At 49.6% G+C, this 23,308-nt stretch overlaps 1 protein-coding gene across 6 annotated transcripts in view; it reads right to left on the bottom strand.

Annotated features, from left to right (window-relative positions):
• Positions 1–23,308, bottom strand: part of MROH1 (maestro heat like repeat family member 1) — a 119,274-nt gene that overhangs the window by 27,084 nt on the left and 68,882 nt on the right. For all 6 annotated transcript variants that reach the window (XR_003307382.1, XR_003307383.1, XM_026449740.2 and 3 more), the window contains 8 exons: positions 17,764–17,837; positions 15,475–15,597; positions 1,959–2,066; positions 1,645–1,789; positions 1,482–1,522; positions 1,090–1,231; positions 712–764; positions 198–305 (listed from right to left, as the gene is read on the bottom strand). Coding sequence is in view for 4 of the 6 variants with exons in the window: in XM_026449740.2 (XP_026305525.1) it covers positions 198–305; positions 712–764; positions 1,090–1,231; positions 1,482–1,522; positions 1,645–1,789; positions 1,959–2,066; positions 15,475–15,597; positions 17,764–17,837 (794 nt within the window). In the remaining 2 variants the exon portion in view is untranslated. The remainder of the gene's footprint in view (positions 1–197; positions 306–711; positions 765–1,089; positions 1,232–1,481; positions 1,523–1,644; positions 1,790–1,958; positions 2,067–15,474; positions 15,598–17,763; positions 17,838–23,308) is intronic.

Here is a 23,308-nt window from a genome sequence, read left to right as displayed (position 1 = left end):
GTGAGTCCAGGACAACATCTGAGGAATAAGAGGTGGGGCCGGTGGGCTCTCGCACCTCCTGGCCCTCAGCCACCACGGGGAGGCTCTGCCAGGCCACCAGGGCCACGGGAGACAGGGCCCAGACAGCAAGTGACAGACACGAGACCCAGGAACTCAGAGCCCAAGTACCACACCGAGAACGCCAGCAGGTGCCCCACCTTCTCCTGGGGTGCCTCATCATAGCAGGGCAGCTGCCTGCACAGCTCCAGGCTCAGCTGGCAGATCCACGTGTTGTCAGAAACGATGGCCAGGGTGTCTCGCAGGAACTGCAGGCCAAGACACCACTGAGAGGCCGGGAGCCCGACCCCTCACAGGGCTGGCTGGAGGCTGGGCACATCCCCATATGCTGTGGCTGCAGGGGCTGCAGGCCGCCTTCCAGCAGAGGCCGGGGGAGGCAGAGCCAACCCTCAGGGGACAGCCATGCCGCAGCTGGCTCACCAGGCAGGGCGAGAGGACCCCGCGCTTGAGGCTGCGGCTGCTAGAGGCCGGTGCCATGTCACAGGAAGGCTGTGGGGGTCTTCAGCCTTGACGCTGCCTGCTCCTTGGCTCCCCAACCACACCATGAGGTGAGGCTGAGGCAGGCGGCCCAGCCTCTGCCACCCCAGCACCCCCCGGCCAGACAACACCTTCAGGCCCAGGATGGGTCCTGCCCTGACCACCCGCAGCGCTCACCACCAGCAGCTTGTCCTCCCACTCCTCCTGTGGCAGGGTCTCTTCCGTGTGCTCTGAAATGACAGCCGCGCAGGCCAGTGGGGTTCAGAGCCCAGCGCCTGCCCTGGAGCTGGGGATGCTCAGCACAGACAGGCCTCACCGCCCCACTGCCCCCCACCTGCTCCCAGGAAGCACCCTGCGGGAGTGCTTTTCAAGTCCCAGGTCAACTGGGGCCTTTCTTGGACCACAGGGGAGACTGCTTTTTCCAATTACACAACCCTAGTCCCCACTGGCCACCCTAGTGCCACCTGGCAAAGGTGGGGTCAGAGCTAGCATCTCCCTACCCTGAGACCTGCCCTCCCCACAGGGCTATGCACCCCATCCGGACCCTGGGCTCACCATCCAGGTACCCCAGCAGCAGCGGGACAGTCGTCTCCCAATGCTGACCCAGCAAAGGGTGAATGTTAGGGTGCAGAACACTGAGGAGACGCAGCGCCGCCACCCCACGTCCGTCCCCCAGGTAGGGGCTGGAAGACACAACCTGAAGAGAGGCAGCGTGGAGCCGGGTCTGAGCAGGGAGCACTGGCCGTGCCCACAAACTGCACCTGCAGGGCCACAGCACCCGACGGGGGGCCTGGCTCTTCCTGAAGCTGGGCCACCCACATAGAGAAAAACCACGCCTGAGCCCTGACTGCAGCTGCCCACTGAGAAGGTAACCCCTTCCAAGCCTGGGTGGAGCACAGGGACACAGAGTGGGGCACCTGGGCACGCTGTGAAAGGGCAAGGCTCACCAACAGTCTTGCGGTTACAGCATAGGGAGACGGGAGGCTCGCTGGAGATGAGAGGTGGAAATAGTCAGTGGAGGCTGCCTGTAGCCCTGGGGTGGGGGTCAGGAACTGGAGGATGGGGAAGTGGGGACAGGAGCGGGGAGGGGGTGTACGGCGCGGCGCGCACCATGGGCGTCATACTGGATGAGGAAGGCGTCCGCCCCAGCCTCCTGCCTCTTCTGCGCCAGATGCACGAGGCTCCTGCAGAGCGGAGTCAGGGCCCTGGTGAAGCGCACAGGAGTGAGGAATTGGAGCAGGTACGGCCAGAGGACCTGGGGGAGTAGAGGGCCTGGTCTGCATCTACCCAGAGGGAGGTCCCATGCATACAGGGCCCTGCCAGAGCTCCGAGGTGGAGACAGACTCTGCTGGGCCTGAGCACCCTGGGCCACCGCCCTGGAGAGCTCTGTTGTCGCCAGGCAGGGACGGGTGCCGTGCACTCACGTGACTCATCCTGTCCACGGTGGTGCTGACCAGGTAGAGGGTGCGCACGCTGACGGCCTGCACACTGTCGGCCTTGGGGTCCTTGCTGCTGGGGCCTGGCTTCTCAGGCTGGAGGAAGGCAAAAGGCAAAGGTGTGCGTGGGCGGCCGTGGTTCTGGGCCTGAGGACACAGCCTGCCCGGAAGCAGGGCAGACCCCGGGCCTCGCTGCGGGACACAGACCTGTGCACGACCTGCCACAGACAGCAAAGGCACTCTCCGCTAAGATCACCCAAGAAAAGCAGGCTCACCTGCCTCGGTTCTCATCTCCAAAACAAACAAAACCTTGAGCATTTGCTAAGCTACTGACTCCATTAAAAAATAACTGCTCATGACGTTGCAATGCCTGCAGGGGAGGAAAGGGATAGCCTCTGTGGGAACATAAACCATGTCAGAAAACCTGGTTCCCACCAAGACACCACCCAGCCTCGGCAGCCACAGTGGGCTGGATGCCTGCCGTCCTCTCTGTATGCTCAGCTCCCCGGCAGGCGTCCCTGCAAGAAGACGACTTCTGTTTCCCACACGTTCCATCCAGGTTTTGAAATACCAAAGAGTAAAAGCTCAATGACAAAGCGACATCATGGCAACAGTGCAGGGACTTCTAATCCCTCTCTTTCAGAAGCCAAAAGTCACACAGAAAAAAAAAATATAGTGATATTTAGGCCTTGAACTTCCATTTTTACAGTAGGCTCTAAAAATACAGATAGAACTTTATACCAAACATGCACAAACCACTTTGAAATCCTGACCATTAGGCCAAAAATAATACTGCAACCAACACTTAAAAGCAGAAATCAACCCGGCCAGATTCAATATAACAATAAATCCACAACAACCATGAAAACCTATCGACCTGGAGATTTTAAAGATCATAAAAGAATCATTTGGGTTAACAAAGAAACCAAATAGAAATGGCAAAATACCCAGTAACGAACATTGAGGACATACTGCAACTCCACCAGAAACACGAACCTGAGGACATAGACCGGGGCAATGCTTACGTGAAACAATGCCCCCAGAGCACGACGACGGGGAAGTGAGGAGACAAGAACAAGGAAAATCCCAGAGACAGGGTGTGAAAAAGTATAACCGTGAAATAAAGAATTCAATTCAGGAAAAAAATAATGTAACGATTCACTGAGGAAGAAATTACTGACTTGGAAGAACAGGCTGCCGAAGGCTTCAAGGAAGAAGAAATTTAAAAAGAATGGAAAAAGAAAAAGCTGAAAGAGGTGAAGACAGTAGTGCTAGCCTTTGGATAACGGATACACCAGAGTCAGTGAGACACAAAAACAGGGGCAAGAAATACTCAAGAAATAAAGGAGCGAGCTTCCCAGAAACAAGAGACCAGTGGTTCATGGAAGGGACTGCAGAGCGGAGGCGTGGGCAGCCCCAGGTGAGTTGGGACGCCATCCTGTGCCAGAAAGGGCAGTGGGGCCTCAGGACAGGGGCCTGTGTGCTCCAAGGGGTGCTACTGAACAAGTGTGGGACAGTTTGAACACTAAGGCCAGCAACAGGGACTGCGCATGGACCCCTGCGTCAAACAGCAAACCACTAGTCCACACGGAGAGAGATGCATGCACATAAGAATAGGAGAGGCTTTGTCACAACAGAGGCCAAAGAATCAAGTACAGCAGTATCACTGGAGTTAGAAAACCATCCACGGATGATAAAAACAATTGATGTTGACTAAGCATTTATTTATTCATTCATTTATTTTGAGATGGAGTCTCGCTCTGTCGCCCAGGCTGGAGTGCACTGGGGTGATCTTGGCTCACTGCAACCTCCGCCTCCCGGGTTCAAGCAATTCTCCTGCTTCAGCCTCCTGAGTAGCTGGGATTACAGGTGCCCGCCACCATATCCGGCTAGTTTTTTGGTATTTTTAGTAGAGATGGGGTTTCACCATGTTGGCCAGGCTGGTCTTGAACACCTGACCTCAAGTGATCCACCCGCCTCAGCCTCCCAAAGTGCTGGGATTACAGGCGTGAACCACGGCACCGGGTCTGATGCTGATTAATCACAAGAAGATGTTTACTTAATCCCAAAGATCTCCCTACAAACTACTTATTTATTACAAGGCAGAAATAGCAACTTCCCAGTGCAGAAACCGAGCACAGACAAGTGAGCAGAACTAACAAGATCAACACTGAAACAAACCAACACGAGGACCCCCGATATGACACATTGGTGGGGACACACCAAACTCCACGAGATTCCTCCCAAAACTGCATCACCTGGGTTAAATCACGAGGAAACACCATCATACCTGAGCTATTCAACAAAATAACTGGTCTTGATTCTTTGAAAGCATCCAGGTCAACAAACACAAGGGCAGGAGGCTAACAGGGCACTGCAGTCACACACTGTATGTGTCTGGGCTGTACCCTGTGCCAGAAAGCAGCTAAAGGGGACAGAACTGGGATGACCGAGGAAGTGCATGGATCAGGTGACATTATGGCCTCCATGTTGAATTTCCTGATTGCAACATCTGGACTATGGTTGTGCAGAACAAGGTCCTTATTCTTAGGAAACAAACAAGGCATTCAGTGGTCAGTGATAAAGGGACATAATGTCTCAAATTTTCTCTCAAATGAGTTGGAAAAAAATTGTGCATGTATATACCTGTGTGTGTACAAATTACACAAATATCATACAAATGTATAAGAAAAGCATACACCATGATCTCTTATAAACATAGACATGAAAATCCTCAACAAAATACCAGCAAACTGAAGACAACAATGTATAAAAATGATTGTATACCATGACCAAGAATGCGAGTTTAACATCTGAAAATCACCTAATGAAATATACCATATCACTAAAATAAAGAAACAAAAATGACAAGCTCATTTTAGACACAGTAAAAAGCACATCAAATCTAGTACTTCTTCATGGTAAAAACATTCAGCAAAGCAGGACTAGAAAGTGGTATCCATGACCTGATGAAGGCCCACAGCAGGAATCATACCTGATGGTGCCGGCCTAAATGCTTCTACACAAAGAGAAGGAACAAGACAAGGGTGCCTGCTTGCACCAATTTTATTCAACAGTATTGGACGTTCTAGCTGGGGCAGTTAAGCAAGAAAATTAAAAGGCATCCAGGTTGAAAAAAAGAAGTAAAACTATAGTTGTAGATGACATAATCCTTACAGAAAATCCTAAGAAATCCAATAAAAACTATTATAACTAATAAGCAAGTTCAACAAGGATACAGTATACAAGATCAACATGAAAGGATCATTGTAGGCCGGGCACAGTGGCTCATGCCTGTAATCCTAGCACTTTGGGAGGCCGAGATGGGCAGATTGCCTGAGCTCACGAGTTCGAGACCAGCCTGGCCAACATGGTGAAACCCTGTCTCTACTAAAATACAAAAACAAATCAGCTGGGCATGGTGGCGGGCGCCTATAATCCCAGCGACACAGGAGGCTGAGGCATGAGAACTGCTTGAACCCGGGAGGCAGAGGTCACAGGGAGCTGAGACTGTGCCATTGCACTCCAGCCTGGGCAACAAAGTGAAACTCTGTCTCAAAAAAAAAAAAAAAAAAAAAGAAAGAAAGAATAATTGTATTTCTATACAGTAGCAAAGAATAAACTGAAAATGAAATTAAGAAAATAATTCAGACCGGGTGCAGTGGCTCACATCTGTGGTCCCAGCACTTAAGGAGGCCAAGGCGGGTAGATGGCTTGAGGTCAGGAGTTCAAGACCAGCCTGGTCAACATGGTGAAACCCCATCTCTACCAAAAAAAGAACAAACAAACAAAAAAACCCCCAAAATTAGCCAGGCATGGTGGTGGGCGCCTGTAATCTCAGCTACTCAGGAGGCTAAGACAGGAGAATTGCTTGAACTTGGGAAGTGGAGATTGCAATGAGCCGAGATTGTGCCACTGCACTCCAGCCTGGGAGACAGAGCAAGACTCTATCTAAAAAGAAAAGAAAAGAAAAGAAAAGAATTCCATTTACAATAGCATCAAAAAGAATAAAATATTTATGAATAAATCTAACAAAAGAAGTGCAAAACTTATACTCTGAAAACTACAAAACATTAAAATAAAGACCTAAAAATATAGAAATACCTCTCATGTTCAGAGATACAAAGATTTTGATATTGTTAAGATGGAACTACTCCCCAAACAGATATACAGATTCAGTGCCATCCCTGTAAAAATTCCGGGTGACTGCTGTGCAAGAATTGACAAGTTGATCCTAAAACAAATTCACACGGGAATTCAAGGGACCCAAAATAGCCAAAATGATCTTGAAAAAGAACAAAGTTAAAGAACTTGTACTTCCCAATTTCAGAATTTTCTACAAAGCAACAATGTTCACAGCAGCATTATTCACAGGAGCCAGAAGGTGGCAGCACCCCAAGTGTCCAGGAAGGGACGAAAGGGTAAGCACTACGCCGTCTCCACACACAGACTGTTGAGCCCTGAAGGAGGGAAATTCTGGCAGGGCTACACCATGGGAGAACATTTAGGTCCTTATGCCGCGTGGGAGAAGCCAGACACAAAAGGACAAATGCTGTTTGCGTCCACTTACACGAAGTACCTTGAGTGGTGAAATTCATAAAGGTAAATGGTGGGGTGCAGGAGCTGAGCAGGAGGGAATGGGAGTTAGCATTTAATGGGGACAGTTTCTGTTTGGGAACATGGACGAGCTCTGGAGCTGGAAGATGGTGATGGCTGCACAACAATGCGAATGTGCTCAATGTCGCTGAAGTGTGCACTTAAAATGGGTTGAGACAGTCAAGTTTATGTTATTTTACCATAATAAAAATGGTTTGCTAAAAAAGCAATCATGGCCAGGTGCTGTGGCTCTTGCCTATAATCCCAGCCCTTTGGGAGGCCAAGGCAGAAAGATTGCTTGAGCCCAGAAGTTCTAGACTGGCCTGGGCAACACAGAGAGACCCCATCCCTACAACAACACAACTTGAAATTAGCCAGGTGTGGTGGTGCCCACCTGTGGTCCCAGCTATTTGGGGGACTGAGGCAGGAGGATGCTTGAGCCTGGGAGGTTGAGGCTGCAGTAAGCCATGATTGCATCACTATACTCCAACCTGGGTAACAAAGCAAGACCCTGTCTCATAAAAAAAAAAATTAAACGAAACACTCAATATAATCTACCATACTAACAGTCAAAAGAAGAAAAAATACATAATTTCACCAACAGATGCACAAAACTGTTTCAATTTTGACATCAATCCATAAAATCCATAATAAAGTCTCAGAAAACTAGAAATAGAAAGGAGTTTCTTCAAGCTGATAAAGGGCATCAATGAAAACCTGCTATAGGCGGGAGCAAAAACAGTGGCTCTCATGGAGACAGACAGGAAGTGGGCTGGTGGTTACCAGAGGCCGGGGAGGGTAGAAGGTGGGGTATGAAGAGGGGCTGATTAGTGGGTACAAATATATATTCAGAAAAAAGACCTAGAATCCTATAGATCAGTAGGATGACTATAGTTTACCCTACTATAGATTATAGATTATAGTATAATCTATTGTACATTTCCAAATCGTTAGAAAGAAATAATTAGAATGCTTCTAGCATAAAGAAAAAACCAACATGCAAGGTGGTGGATATCCCAGTTTCCCTGATTTGATCTTTACACATAATATGAATGTATTAAATGATCATATGTACCCCAAGTATACGGACATCTATTATGTGTCAATAAAAACAAGCAAGCAAGCCCATTCGGGCATGACCTTGTTTCACTGAGCTCTGCTTTACTGGACGTCACAGGTGCTGCCTTTTAACGAAGTGGAAGGTCTGGAGCAGCCCTGTGTCCAGCAAGTCTATGGCGCCTTTTTCAACAGCATGTGCTTGGTGTGTGTCTCTGTGTCACATTTTGCTAATTCTTGGAATATTTCAAACTGTTTCATTAATATTATATCTGTGATGGTGATTTGTGATTAGAGATCTCTGATGTTACTATCATAATTGTTTTGGGGTGCTATGAACCGCAATATATAAAACTGCAAGCTTAATCAATGAATGCTGGGTGTCCTGACCCACTGACCAGCCACTCCCCACCTCTCTCCCTCTGCTAGAGTCTCCCTGCTCCCCGAAACACAACAATGTTGAAATTAGTCCAATTAAAACCCTACAATCGCCTCTATGTGTTCATGTGAGAGGAAGAGCCCCACATCTCTCACTTTAAATCAAAGGCCAGAATTGATTAAGCTTAGTGAGGAAGGCATGTCAAAAGCTGAAACAGGCTAAAGGCCAGACCTCTTGTGCTAGTCAGTCATGTCATGAATACAAAGGAAAAGCTCTTGAAGGAAATTAAGTGTTACTCCAGTGAACACACGAATGATAAAACAAAACAGCCTTATTGCTGGCATTGAGAAAGTCTGAATGGTCTGCACAGAAAATCAGATCAGCCAAACATTCCCTTAAGCCAAAGCTTCATCCAGAGCAACTCTCTTCAACTCCGTGAAGGCTGAGAGCGGTAAGGAAGCTGCAAAAGAAAAGCTGCAAGAGAAAAGCTGGAAGCTGGCAGAAGCTGGTTCCTGAGGGTTAAGGAAAGAAGTCATCTCCATAACAAAAATACCAAGGTGCAGCAGAAACTGCTGATGGAGAAACTGCAACAAGTTGTCCAGGAGATTAGCAAAGAGATTATTATTATTATTATTATTATTTTTTTTTTTTTTGAGACAGAGTCTAGCTCTGTCGCCCAGGCTGGAGTGCAGTGGCACCATCTCAGCTCACAGTAGCCTCTGCCTCCCAGGTTCAAGTGATTCTCCTGCCTCAGCTTCCCGAGTAGCTGGGAATACAGGTGTGGTCCACCACGCTTGGCTAATGTTTGCATTTTCAGTAGAGACGGGATTTCACCATGTTGGCCAGGCTGGTCTTGAAGTCCTAACCTCAAGTGATCCGCTGGCCTCAGCTTCCCAAAGTGCTGGGATTACAGGAGTGAGCTGTAATGAATGCAAAGGAAAAGCTAAGAGAAAACAAAACAACCTTATTGCTGGGATGGAGAACATTTTAAGAGCATTTTATTATTTCTTTCTTTCTTTTTGTTTAAGACAGAGTCTTGCTCTGTCACCCAGGTGGGCAGATTGCTTGAGCTCGGGAATTTAAGACTAACCTGGGCAACACAGCGAAACCTATCTTTAGAAAAACAAGACAAAACAAAACAAAAATTAGCTGGGTGTGTTGGTGTTGGTGTGTGCCTGTAGCCCCAGCTACTCAGGAGGGTGAGGTGGGAGGACTGAGTCCAGGAGGTTGAGGCTGCAGTGAGCTGTGATTGAGCCACTGAACTCCAGCCTGGGTCACAGAGTGAGACCCTATTCCAAAACAAAGAACATCATAAGGTGATTGATGGCTGCCACAGACAGTGATTTCTCTCACAGATCTGGGCAACAAGAATTGAAAAGCTTCTGGGAAGGATTCACCACAGTAGATACCATTAAGAGCATTTGTGATTCATGGGAAGAGGTCAACAAAATCAGCATGAACAGGAGTCTGGAAGAGGTTGGTTCCAAACCTCATGGATAACTTTGAGGGGGTCAAGACATCAGTGTAGGAAGTCACTGCAAATGTGGTGGAAACAGCAAGAGAATTCGAATTGGAAGTGGAGTCGGAAGATGGAACTGAATTGCTGCAATCTCATGATCAAACTGGAATGGATGAGGTGTTGTTTCTTTTGGATGGGCAAAGAAAGTGGTTTCTTGAGATTGAATCTGCTCCTGGTGAAGATGCTGTGAACATTGCTGAAACGACAACAAAGCATTCAGAATATTCCATAAACTTAGTTGATAAAGAAGTGGTTGGGTTTGAGAGGAATGACGCCCATTTTGAAAGATCTACTGTGGGTAAAATGCTATCAAATAGCAGGTGCATAAGACAGAAAAGTTTAGTGAACAGAAGACTCCATCAATGCAGCAAACTTCATCATCGTCCTATTTTAAGAAATTGTTGGCTAGGTGCAGTGGCTCATGCCTATAATCTCAGCACTTTGGGAGGCTGAGGCAGGTGGATCATGAGGTCAGGAGATTGAGACCATCTTGGATAACATGGTGAAACCCCATCTCTACTAAAATACAATTAGCTGGGTGTGGTGGCGTGTGCCTGTAATCCCAACTACTTGGGAGGCTGAGGCAGGGAAATTGCTTGAACCCGGGACGTGGAGGTTGCTGTGAGTTGAGATCGCACCACTGCATTCCGGCCTAGCAAGAGAGCAAGACTCTCCGTCTCAAAAAAAAAAAAGAAAGAAATTGTCACAGTCACCCTAATCTTCAGCAACCACCGCCCTGATCAGTCAGCGGCTGTCACTGTCAAGGCGAGACCCTCCACCAGCAAGAAGATTATGACTTGCTGATGGCTCAGATGACCCTCAGCCATTTTTTTTTTTTAGCAATAAAGTGTTTGTAAGTTAAGGCATGTACATTGTTTTTTTAGACATAATGCTATTGCACATTTAATATACTACAGTATGGTATAAACATAACTCTTTTTTTTTTTTTTTTGAGAGGTTCTTGTTCTGTTGCCTGGGCTGGAGCATAATAGTGTGATCACAGCTCACTGCAGCTTCAGCCTCCTGGGCTCAAGCAGTCCTCCCACCTCAGCCTCTTGAGTAGCTGGGACCACTGGCGCATGCCACCATACCCAGCTAATTTTTTAAATTTTTATGTAGAGACAAGGTCTGGTTACAATGTCCAGGCTGGTCTCAAATTCCTGGCCTTAAGCGATTTTCCTGCCCCAGCCTCCTAAAGTGCTTCCCCAAACAACATTCTCTTTTCTTTTTTCAGATAGGGTGTCACTATGTCACCTAGGCTGGAGTGCAGTGGTGTGATCACAGCTCACTGCAACCTCGACTCCCTGGGCTCAAGTGATCCTCCCACCTCAGCCTCCCAAGTGGCTGGGACCTCAGGCGTGAGCCATCAGGCCCAGCTAATTTTTTTTATTATTATTTATAGAGATAAGGTCTCACTATGTTGCCCAGGCTGGTCTCAAACTCCCAGGCTCGAGTGATCCTCCTGCCTTGACCTCCCAAAGTGCTGGGATTACAGGTGTGAGCCACTGCACTGGCCCAGCATTCAACTTTTTTTGTGTGTGTGACAGGGTCTCGCTCTGTCATCCAGGCTGGAGTACAGTGGCATGATCTTGGCTCACTGCAACCTCTGCCTCCCAGGCTCCAGTGATCTTCCTGCCTCAGCCTCCAGAGTAGCTGGGACTACAGGTATGCACCACTACACCCAGCTAATTTTTGTATTTTTTGTAGAGATGGGGTTTCGCCAGGTTGTCCAGGCTGGTTTTGAATTCCTGAACTTAAGGAGATTGAATGATCTGCCCGCCTCAGCCTCCCAAAGTGCTGGGATTACAGGCATGAGCCACTGTGCCCAGGCCCCAGCATTCTTAATAGTAAAAGGCAGTATGTTCCCCTTATGGGAACGAAGCAGGGGTGGCTGCTCTCACTACTTCCGCTCATTCAGCAGCATACTAGAGACTTCACCAATGCAGTAAGTCAAGAAAATAAAAAAGGTCATCTAGATTTACAAATAAAACTGCCTATATGAAGACATGATGCTCTATGTAGAAAATCCCAAAGAATCTATAAAAAAACAAAGCCACAGGATACACGGTAATGTCTAAAAATCAATTGTATATTCTATACACTAACAATGAACAGTTAGAAACTGAAATGAACAAAACTGTACCATTACCATGGCAGTAAAAACAAAATAGCTTTTAAAATCTAACAAAATACCAGAATATACAGACGCTACATGCTGAGAATTACAAAATACTGGTGCACAAAATCGAATGAGACCCAAATAAATGTAGAAATATACTGTTTTCATGGATTGGAAGACTGAATATTATCAACAAGATGACTCTAAAATTTACAGGGAAAAACAGAGGAACTAAAATAGCCAAAACATGATCAAAAAAGACCAAAGATGGAAAACTTACATTACCTGACTCCAGAACTTATTGTAAAGCATCCAGGGGCCGTGGCTCACACCTGTAATCCCAGCACTTTGGGAGGCCAAGGCAGGTGGATCACTTGAGGCCAGGAGTTCGAGACCAGCCTGGACAACACAGTGAAACTCCATCTCTACTAAAAATACAAAACTTAGATGGGCGTGGTGGTGCACGCCTGTAATCCCAGCTACTCAGGAGGCTGAGGCACGAGAATTGCTTGAACTGGGAGGTGGAGGCTGCAGTGAGCCAGCATGGCACCATTTTACTCCAGCCTGAGTAACAACAGAACAAGACTCTGTCTCAAACAAACAAACAAAAAAACAAAAACTTAAAGCCATGGAAAGACAGTGTGGTACTGATGACAGATGATGACAGATTCTGCAGATGAGCGGAGCTGGAGCATTAGAGATAATCCATACAGTTGCCTGATTTTTGACGAAGATGCAAGGCAATTTGTCAATGTACACAGAAGAGTGTTCTCAACACGTGGTGCTGGGACAACTGGACATTCACATGCAAAAAAACGAGCCTCAAGCACACCTCACTTTAACAAAAATTAACTCAAAAGGCTGGGCACGGTGGCTCACACCTGTAATCCTAGCACTTTGGGAGCCCAAGGTGGGAGGATCACCTGAGGTCAGGAGTTTGAGACCAGCCTGTCCAACATGGTGAAACCCTGTCTCTACTAAAAATATAGAAATTAGCCTGGTGTGGTGGTGCACGCCTGTAGTCCCAGCTACTTGGGAGACTGAGGCACAAGAATTGCTTGAACCCAACAGGTGGAGGTTGCAGTGAGCTGAGATCACACCACTGCACTCCAGCCTGGGCAATAGGAAGAGACTCCATCTCAAAAAAAAAAGAAAAAAAAAAAAAAAAACTAAAAATGAATCATAGGCCTATATGTGAATCCTAAAACTTAAAACTTTTAGGCCAGGCACAGTGGCTCACACCTGTAATCCCAGCACTTTGGGAGGCCGGGGCAGGTGGATCACCTGAGGTCAGGAGTTCAAGAACAGCCTGGCCAACATGGTAAAATTCTGTCTCTACTAAAAAAAATTAAAAAAATTAAAAATTAGCTAGGCGTGGTGGTGCATGCCTGTGATCCCAGCTACTCGGGAGACTGAGGCAGGAGAATCGCCTGAGCCTGGGAGGCGGAGGTTGCAGTGAGCCAAGATTCCGGCACTGCACTCCAGCCAGGGCAACAGAGCGAGACTCCATCTCAAGTAAACTGGCCATTCAAAAAAATTAAAACTTCTGCTCTCTGAAAGACAGGGTTAAGAAAGCAAAAAGACAAGAATGCAACAGACCTGTAAGACAATATTTATGGGCAGGCGCAGTGGCCCATACCTATAATCCCAGCACTTTGGGAGGCTGAGGCAAGCGAATCACTCCAGGTCAAGAGTCAGAGATCAGCCTGGGAACATAGGCTGTCTCTATTCAAGAACAAAACAGTATGTATTAAAAGTTTAAAAAAAAAAAAGAAAACAAAATATTTATAAGCCATAAATCCAACAAAGGACTTGTGCCCAGAATATAGAAAGATCTCTCAAAATTTGATAATAAGAAAACAACCCAATTTGAAAATGGGCACAAGAAGTGCCACCCATGGTGGCTGGCGCATGCCTGTGGTCCCACCTACTTGGGAGGCTGAGGCAGGAAGATCACTTGAGCCCAGGAGTTTGAGCCTGCAAGGAGCCATTATGGTGCCACTGCACTCTAGCCTTGGCAACAGAGTGAGGCTTTGTCTCTAAAAAATTAAAAAAAAAAAAAAAAATTTAAATGGTAAAAAAAAGAAAGTTAGGTGGGGTAATAGAGATAAAACGGCAAAATAATAACTAACTCTAATCTTTAACTCATGTTTCTCCAAACACCTTGAAGGGGAATCTACATCCAGGCGAGACTCCCTGGATTTGTCTTCTTCCCCCCAGTGGCCCTGCACCTGACTGCTCCAGAATCATTTGGCCACCCCTTGGGCTGCACCACAGAGCCTGCCGCTGCCACTCACCCCCTCTGCAGTGTGTCTGGCAAACACCCCAAGGCCCACTTGTCTCAGAGCAACATGTCCTGCTTTGCTTTTTGAACATTTTATCACAAATAATTTGAAACATGCAAAAGTAGAAAGGTCGTTACACTGAACCCCACACATCAAGCAATGCAGACTGAGAGGCTCCACAGAAACAGCAAGGTGCTATGGTTAAAATACGAGTGCTGGGGTGTGGTGGCACGCACCTGTCATTCTAGCACTTTTTCAGGCCGAGGTGGGAGGGCTGCTTGAGCTCACGAGTTCAAAAGCAACCTGGGCAACATAGTGTGATCCCATCTCTACAAAAAATAAATTAGCCAGGTGTGGAGGCCTGAGCCTGTAGTCCCAGCTACTCAGGAGGCTGAGGGAGGAGGATCGCTTCAGCCCAGTTCAAGGCTGCAGTGAACTGTGATCTCGCCAGGGCACTCCAGTCTGGGTGGCAGAGCGAGACCCAGTCTCAAAAATAATAATTATTATTGTTATATAGATAAAAATATTTGAGTCTGTGAGATTACATCTATTCAAAATGGTTTTTCTTTTGGTTTTAGAAAACCTTAATAACGTTTTCTAATATTCAAAGAAACTTCCAACTCCCAAACCGTGGGAACTAAAAGACTAAAACAGAGGCCTTGGCTCTCCAGGTCATGCCTGACGACCCATGAGCTGCTGTGAAGACGCTGAGGTCAGAATCAGCTGGGCTGGTGGTGGCCCACCTGCTGGGGCCTGCAGAACAGACACGTGCACAGCTTCCTCGCTGACGACCATGCACTTAGAGGCAACATCACAGCATACGCTCCCTGAGCTCTGATGTTTCCAGATAAATTCACGTATCCCACTTGGGGCACAGCAGATACTAGAGTGATGGTCACGAGAACACAAGGAGGGTGGCATCTCTGTTCTCAGCTGGCCTCTGTGGACAGACCAGCTTTGCCAACTTGAAGAACCAGACCCAGAGCCAGGGACTTGAGTGCCGACGTGCTCAGCAGCCAGCCGGCAGCAGTGCAGGGTGACAGAGGCCGTCTAGACCATCTGTGGGTTATTTCGCCACGTTCTGCCTTGTTCTCCTTCAAGAAGACATTGGCATTTGTACAGTAACTTCTTAAATAGAAAAGCCCTGAATAGGACAAACTCTCTATTTCCTGCTTCTGCATTCTGAGTCCTGGGAGCTGCCGAGAGGACTGGCTCAGTGCAGAGGCTCTAACGCAGAAATCAGAGGGAGCCGGGCACAGTGGCGTGTGCCTGCAGTCTCATGGGGCTGAGGCGGGAGGGTATCTTGATCCCAGGAGTTCCAGGCTGCAGCGTGCTATGATCACACCTGAGAATAGCCACGTACTCCCGCCTGGGCCACAGAGCAAGACCCTGTCTCTACTAACAAACAAAAGACAGCAGAGGGCACCTCTGCACGCAGACTGCAGCCCACGCATCCACCCTCTGCCGGGCCAGTGGCTCCTGACTAGAGTGCCCAACACAGGTCAGGGGCAGCATGGGCCTAGGAGGCAGGCAAGGTGGCAGCCTCTTACCTCCTGCTCAGGGGGCAGCGCGCACTGCTGCACGATGTACTCAATCATCACCTCACCTCCAGGCTGCTCCAGGTAGCCGTGGTGGGCCATGGCACTGATCACCTGCACCACTGCCCGCTTCACCTGCCCAGAACAAACGGGAGATCAGGAAGGGGATGCAGAGACTGCCATGCCAGTCCAGCCAGCAGAGAGGAACCTCACTCTTCCTCCCACCCACACCCACACGTGCCTGCACCTGCAGCCACACTGACACCTGTACCTGACCGGCCTGCACCTGGACTCACACCTGTACCTACCTGTATCCACACCTGGGCCAACACCCACACCACACCCACACCTATGCCTGCACCCGCACTTGCGCCTGTGCCTGCATCCACACCCACACCTAAGCCTGCTCCCACACCCAGACCCATACTTACCTGCATCCACACCTAAGCCTGCTCCCACACCCATATCTATACCTACCTACCTGGGCCTGCTCCTACACCTGTAGCTGGACGTCCCTGTACCCACCTGCGCCTGTGTCTGCCTTTTTCTCTGTCCCTGGGCTGCGTGGAGGCCCCTTCGTCCCCGGAAGGCAGCCTTCCCACCAGCTTGCGGATGTGCTCGGGTCCACAGGGAAGGATTCTTTTCCTCCCGTTCCTCTTGCCTCCCTCCCCTGCTGCCAGATGGGAGCATCTGCATCTCTCTCACCTTCCCTCCTCGATCCACTTCCATCAAGCTGCACCCCAACTCTGACAGCGCCTCTGCTGAGGGCTCCTCCCAAAGCCACCCTGCCCCCACCCCCGCCGCCTGTGCACCTGCGGCTGCCCTTCCCAGGCTCCAGATACACCCGTCCCTCCCTCCGGGGCTCACCCTGGCCTCAGGGGATGGGGCTGATGTCCCTCTGAGCTAGCTTCTCTCGTGGGATCCCCGTGTTTCCTGCGTGCACCATAAATCTAGTCCCTGAATCTGCAGTTACCACCCAAACAATCCTAGGAGTTGAGCCTGCATGTCCGGCCTCACCCAGTAACTATGCCTGGTGACTCGAAGGCACAGCCAGGCCAATGTGGCCAAACCAGCCATTCCCCTGAGCCATGGCTTCTGCCCGTGCTGCCTCCCTGGGGATCCTTTTCTCCAGCATCGCGGCCATGCCTTTGAGGAGGCTTCTCCGAGCACTTCCTCCTTGTGCTATCTCAGGGAACAGGGTGGGTGTGGAGGAGCGAGCCGGTTGGTCCCAGACTGCCCAGACTGTGTGTGTTTAACCACCTGGCATTGCAGGCGTCCAAAAGGACTAAAAACCCTGTCAGGGGCATGTTGGGAAGAGCTCTGAACGTTGGGGAGTATGTGGACACATAAGGGGCACCGCACACAGATGTGGCATGGGGTCCGTTTCAGTAGCTTCTGGGGAAACACAAGAGTCTCACAGAAGGACCCCAAGAGGAGGCCCAGCACAAAGGCTGGAGCAGCCCCCAGAGGGCTGGGGGTCTCTGCTCCCCTGGTAGCAAGCAGGTCCTACCCAAGACAGCAGCCCCTGGGTAATCTGAGTGCGGTCCTAACTTTCGCAAAGATCCACCCACCCAAAGACAGGCCTGGCCTCTGCCCTGGGGTCCTGGGAGGTCATCACGAAGCCCCAAATATCTGGCCTGGTAAGAATGTTCTTGTCCACCTGGGGTCTTGGGCCACACCAGATGGTCTCATGTGATAGGTGGGGGCTACGGGCCACGTGGCATCAGCTCCACCTCCAGAGGGGCTGGAGACAGCTCAGCCACGAGGGCACCAACCGGGTCCACATGACAGACCCCAAGGCAGGAGCTTCCCTAGTTCTGATGCTCTGTGTGCGCTGACTCACATTGCTGCTGAGAGGAGGGGCGGGGGTCTAACGCCATCCGCGACCCCAGGGGAGGACGGCTGGGAGCTCTGTGTGTGGGCCCTCCTGGATTCTGTCCCAGGCACCCTAACCATGGCTGACGTGGACCTGCATCCTTTCACTGCAATCACCATGAGCAGAGCAGCACTGTGAGCTCCGGGTCCTTCTAGAGAATCACTGAGCCTGAAGGAGGGGCTAGGGACCCGCGGGCCTGTAACTGCTGCCAGTGTGGGGTGGTCTTGGGGATTGTTTCCTGAGTGAGATGTGGGAAAAGCACCAGCCACACACTGAATGGCACACTGTCGTCCTTTGTTCCCAAGCTCAGTCCAGTCGAGGGTGGTGGCCGCCTGGTCGGTGGGTGACCTCACAGCATGGCCTGGCCATACCCTGCATCTGCCTGTGGTGTGGTGGTGCAGCCTGGGCTGGCCCATGTGGTTTACCTTGCTGTTGGTGTCCAGGAGAGGAAGCCTCATGGAAGAGAGGATAAAGGGCTTTTTATCTTCCATCTGAGCAGCTGCAAGAAACAAACAGGACAGCTCAGTCTACCACTGAGATGAGGACCTCAGGGTCCCATATGCACATCACCAGGGGTCTGGCCTCCCCGTGGTCCCCGTGTAGGAGGAAGAGGGAGCATAAGCAAAGCATGCCCACTTTTCTTCAGGGGACAAATAATTCACTTTCCTCAAATAACATCGTTCTACCTAATTCAAAAGCTAAGTGGCTGGCAGTTTAGGGCGGCCGTAGAAGAATGGGCCTGAGTCAGGTACACCCAGGTTCCAACGTCAGGGAAGTTCCTTCAGTGTTTCTCAAGTGCTACAGCGTCAGAATCACTGGAAGGCAGATTAAGCACTGGGGCAGGGTCCTCTCCTGCTCCCCCTCCAGGCGCTGACTCAGCAGGTCTTGGGGGGCTCAGGTGTGCATTTCTCACACGTTCCAAGGTGAGCTAATGCTGCTGGTCTGGGGATCCCCTTGAGAACCATCAACAGGGCCTTCATTTTCTGACATTTAAATGGGGATAAAAAGTGGATATCAAAGAGTGGCTGAGAGACTATAACAATGAAGGATGCTGGGAACAGTGCAGGTGCCCTCTGAGGTCCACTGCACAGGACAGGACTGCTGTCCCACACAATAGTCCTTGGAGAGAAGGGTCACCACAACCCCAATGTCACAGATGAGGAACTTGAGGCCCCAGGGACTGTGGAGCAGCAAATGGCAGATCTAGACGCAGCCTCTTCATGCCTGGAACTCAATGCCTTAAACCTGCACATAAACCCTATACCCTGGCCCCTCAATGTGGCACACCCAGGTAGAACACCTTGTCTCTCATTGTCGGTTTCGAGGCCCCCGGGTAGGACACCTTGTCCCTCACTGTCGGTTTCCAGGCCAGCTGCAGCTCTCTACGCCAATGTTCCCCTAATTAATGCTCTGAGTTGGCATTTAGCGCTTCTTTGGGATCCCAACTGGTCCTTTTTCTGAGGGTTTGGGACACTCCCTTATGGGAACTCCCCTGTCACGTCTGGGGCAACTCCAGTCCTGGGTTCGGAGGATGAAACAGACGTGTGCCACAGAAGCTCAGAAACGACAGGTTCCAGATCTAACCATGAGACACACAATACTGCTTTTAGAAGATGCTGCAGAAGGATCTTCATAGCCTCAGAACTGGGAAGTATAGAAGGCAATAAGAAAAGATGTAAGGGGCTGGGCGCGGTGGCTTATGGCTGTAAACCCAGCATTTTGGGAGGCCAAGGTGGGTGGATCACTTGAGTCCAGGAGTTGGAGACCAGCCTGGACAACATGGACAAACCCCTTCTGTACTAACCCCTTCTGTACTAAAAAATACAAAAATTGCCCGGGCGCGGTGGTTCACGCCTGTAATCCCGGCACTTTGGGAGGCAGAGGCAGGCGGATCACGAGGTCAGGAGATCGAGACCATCCTGGCTAACACAGTGAAACCCCGTCTCTACTAAAAAATACAAAAAAATTACCCGGGCATGGTGGGGGGCACCTGTAGTCCCAGCTACTCGGGAGGCTGAGGCAGGAGAATGGTGTGAACCCAGGAGGCGGAGCTTGAAGTGTGCCGAGATTGCGCCACTGCACTCCAGCCTGGGCGACAGAGCGAGACTCCATCTCAAAAACAAACAACAAAACCACAAAAATTAGCTAGGGGTAGTAGTGCATGCCTATAGTCCCAGCTACTCGGGAGGCCGAGGCATGAGAATCGCTTGAGCCCAGGAGGTGGAGGTTGCAGTGAGCTGAGATCACACTACCACACTCTAGCCTGGGCCACAGAGCCTGATCCTGTCAAAACAGGGGAGGGGAGGGGAGTGGAGCGGGGAGGGGAGAAGGGGAGGGGAGGGGGGGAGGGGAGGGGAGAGGACCACTCTGAAGTTCAGTGAAGTTCAGAATTTCTGTTAATCAAAACAGCATGAAGAGAGCTGGAAGGACAGCCACTGTGGTGGACACAGCAAAGGGTGCAGGGAATTCCAACAAGTTGATGAGAACAAGACTCATCAACAGAAAGATAAAAGATGTGAATAAAAATCCCAACTGTGAACACCCATGCAATGCCACTGGGCTTCCCCGCTGGCCAGAGAGACACAGGATGACGGCCTGACGGGAATAGGCCTAGGAGTCCGGTGCAAAACCTCATGAGAGTAAGGATGCTGGAACAGGTGGAATGCTTGGAGGCTGCTGGAGAAGCTGGCATGGGGACATTGGAAAATACCTCACCTTCATCTAAAAGGCAGAGGATACATACACCTAAGACCCAACAAGTCCATCTCAGGTAATGTTCCTGCACCAGAGGAGCCCTGACATACGCAGGGCAGCCTGTTTATGACAGCAAACTGCCAAGAGCCTGAGCACACACCACACTAGGATAGGGGCTAATGGGGCGCTGGCTTCCAAGCCATGGGGCAGGACACAGCAATGGAAGTGAGCAGACAGGTACTAACCACCAGAGGAATCGTGACAACCAGAGGAATCGTGACAACACCGGAGGAATCATGACAACACCGTACTGGACAAAGCGGTAAAACACAGAATACAGCAATATGATCCTATTTCTATAAAGTTCAGAAACCAGTAAGACCACATTATATTACTTAGGGACTCACACAATGGTGGCAAAACTAAAACAATAAGGTCCGGTCCCACAAAAATTAGCCATGTGCGGTCGTGCGCACTTGTCGTCCCAGCTCCTTGGGAGGCTGAGGTGCAAGAATCGCTTGAACCCGGGAGGCAGAGGCTGTAGTGAGCCAAGATCGTGCCACTGCACTCCAGCCTGGGTGACAGAGCGAGACCCTGTCTCAAAAGAAAAGAGAAGAGAAGAGAAAAAAGAAAAGAAAAGAGAAAAGAAGAGAAAAGAGAAAAGAAGAGAAAAGAAAAGGCAACCAACAATAAGGTCTGGTCCCTGAGAGTCAGTGACTGCCGTGGAAGGGCTGATGGGCTCGGCTCAAACACAACTTCTTAAACCCACCTGTGTGTTCTAAGAACTTTCAGCTTGGGTAGGTTGAGCATCCCTTATCTGAAATGCTTGGGACCAGATGTGTTTCAGATTTTGGGGCCTTTCAGAGCTGGGAATATTTGCAAACACATAATGAGAGTTCCTGGAAATGGAACCCAAGTCCAAACACAAAGTTCATTTATGGTTCATATACACCTTATACACATAGCCTGGAGGTATTTCACACAGGATTTCTAAAATGTTGTACACAAAACAAAGTTTGTGTACACTGAACTGTTAGAAAGCAAAGGTGTCACCTTTCAGCCACCCATGAGGACAATCTGTGGTTGTCTGCCACTCCCATCACTCCTGACTAAATTTATATGCTACCGATAAGCAATCGTTTTGTTTTGTTTTTTTAAGTGATGGGATCTCACTATGTTGCTTAGGCTGGTCTCCAACTCTTGGACTCAATCCTCCTACCCTGGCCTCCAAACACGCAGGGATTCCTGGCATGAGCCCCGACGCCCAGCTCAACAAGCAATCATTTTCTTACACTTATTCACACATAAGAACTTAGCAGGAGGCCAGGCACGGTGGCTCACGCCTGTAATCCCAACGGTTTGGGAGGCCAAGGCGGGTGGATCACGAGGTCAGGAGTTTGAGACCAGCCTGGCCAATATAGTGAAACCCTGTCTCTACTAAAGATACAAAAATTAGCCGGACATGGTGGTGGGTGTCTGTAATCGCAGCTACTCGGGAAGCTGAGGCAGGAGGATCGCTTGAACCTGGGAGGAGGAAATTGCAGTGAGCTGAGATCATGACACTGCACTCTAGCCTGGGCGACAAAGCGAGACTCAATCCCGAGTAGCTTGGACTGCGGGTGCCCGCCACCACCACGCCTGGCTAATTTTTTGTATTTTTAGTAGAGACGGGGTTTCACTGTGTTAACCAGGATGGTCTCGCTCTCCTGACCTCGTGATTTGCCCGCCTCGGCCTCTCAAAGTGCTGGGATTACAGGCGTGAGCCACCGCGCCAGGATCTTTTGTTTTTTTGAGACAGGGTTTCGCTCTTGTTGCCCATGCTGGAGTGCAATGGTGCGATCTCGGCTCACTGCAACCTCCACCTTCCAGGTTCAAGTGATTCTCCTGCCTCAGCCTCCCAAGTAGCTGGGATTACAGCCTTGTGCCACCACACCTGGCTAATTTTGTATTTTTAGTAGAGACGGGGGTTTCACCATGTTGGTCAGGCTAGTCTTGAACTCCTGACTTCAAGTGATCCACCTGTCTCGGCCTCCCAAAGTGCTGGGATTACAGGCATGAGCCACTGCACCCGGTCCGTGTTTCTTTCTTTTTTTTTTTGAGACGGAGTCTCGCTCTGTTGCCCAGGCTGGAGTGCAGCGGCATGATCTCGGCTCACTGCAAGCTCTGCCTCCGAGGTTCATGCCATTCTCCTGCCTCAGCCTCCTGAGCAGCTGGGACTACAGGGGCCCGCCACCACGCCCAGCTATTTTTTTTCTATGTGTAGTAGAGACGGGGTTTCTCTGTGTTAGCCAGGGTGGTCTCAATCTCCTGACCTCATGATCCGCCTGTCTGGGTCTCCCAAAGTGCTGGGATTACAGGCATGAGCCACTGTGCCCGGCCCATGTTTCATTTTTTAGGTGAGAAGAAACCTCAGATGCAGCTGAGGGACCAGGAAGTGGTCCTGTAGGGAGGAGAGGCATTCTGCCGGATGCTTTTCAGAATGATTCCTCCAGGGTCATCTGTCTCACTAACAGTGGTTTTGTCTTACACATCACTCTGATTTTGTACACTGCCATAGTTTCTTTCTCTGTTACAAGTCCCGCTGCTGCAGCTCTTCAGTAAGCCCATCGCACACTCAACATGGTGTTTCTGCACATTTTCTGTAGTGTTAAGGTCATTTTCATCATGATGTCAGTGTTCAAAAAGTCTTGAACTTCGGAATGTTTGTGATTTCTAATTTTTAGATTATACACACTCAACCTGTATTTGTATTTCCCAATAAAAGACTAAAAAGTTTGATGGTTAATAGTGAGTGTTAATTAGATTGAAGGATGCAAAGTGTCGTTCCTGGGTGTGTCTGTGAGGGTGCTGCCAAAGGAGATTACCATTTGAGTCAGTGGACTGGGAGAGGCAGACCCAGCCTCAATCTGGGTGGGCACCATCTAATCAGCTGCCAGCATGGCTAGGATAAATGTGGGAAGAAGAATGTGGAAAGACTAGACTGGCTTAGCCTCCCAGCCTGCATCTTTCTCCTGTGCTGCATGCTTCCTGCCCTCCAACATCGGACTCCAGGTTCTTCAGCTGTGGGACTGGGACTGGCTTCCTTGCTCCTCAGCTTGCAGACGGCCTATTGTGGGACCTTGTGATTGCGTGAGTCAATACTCCTTAATAAACTCCCCTTCATATACACATTTATCCTATTAGTTCTGTCCCTCTAGAGAACCCTAATACAAAAAGTTGAAGAATACAAACAAACAACCCAATAGAACAATGGACGTGAGCCATGAGCAGCTGCCT

Source organism: Piliocolobus tephrosceles, chromosome 7, assembly GCF_002776525.5.
Source record: "Piliocolobus tephrosceles isolate RC106 chromosome 7, ASM277652v3, whole genome shotgun sequence".
Taxonomy (NCBI): domain Eukaryota; kingdom Metazoa; phylum Chordata; class Mammalia; order Primates; family Cercopithecidae; genus Piliocolobus; species Piliocolobus tephrosceles.
This window is presented reverse-complemented; position numbering and strand designations above follow the sequence as displayed.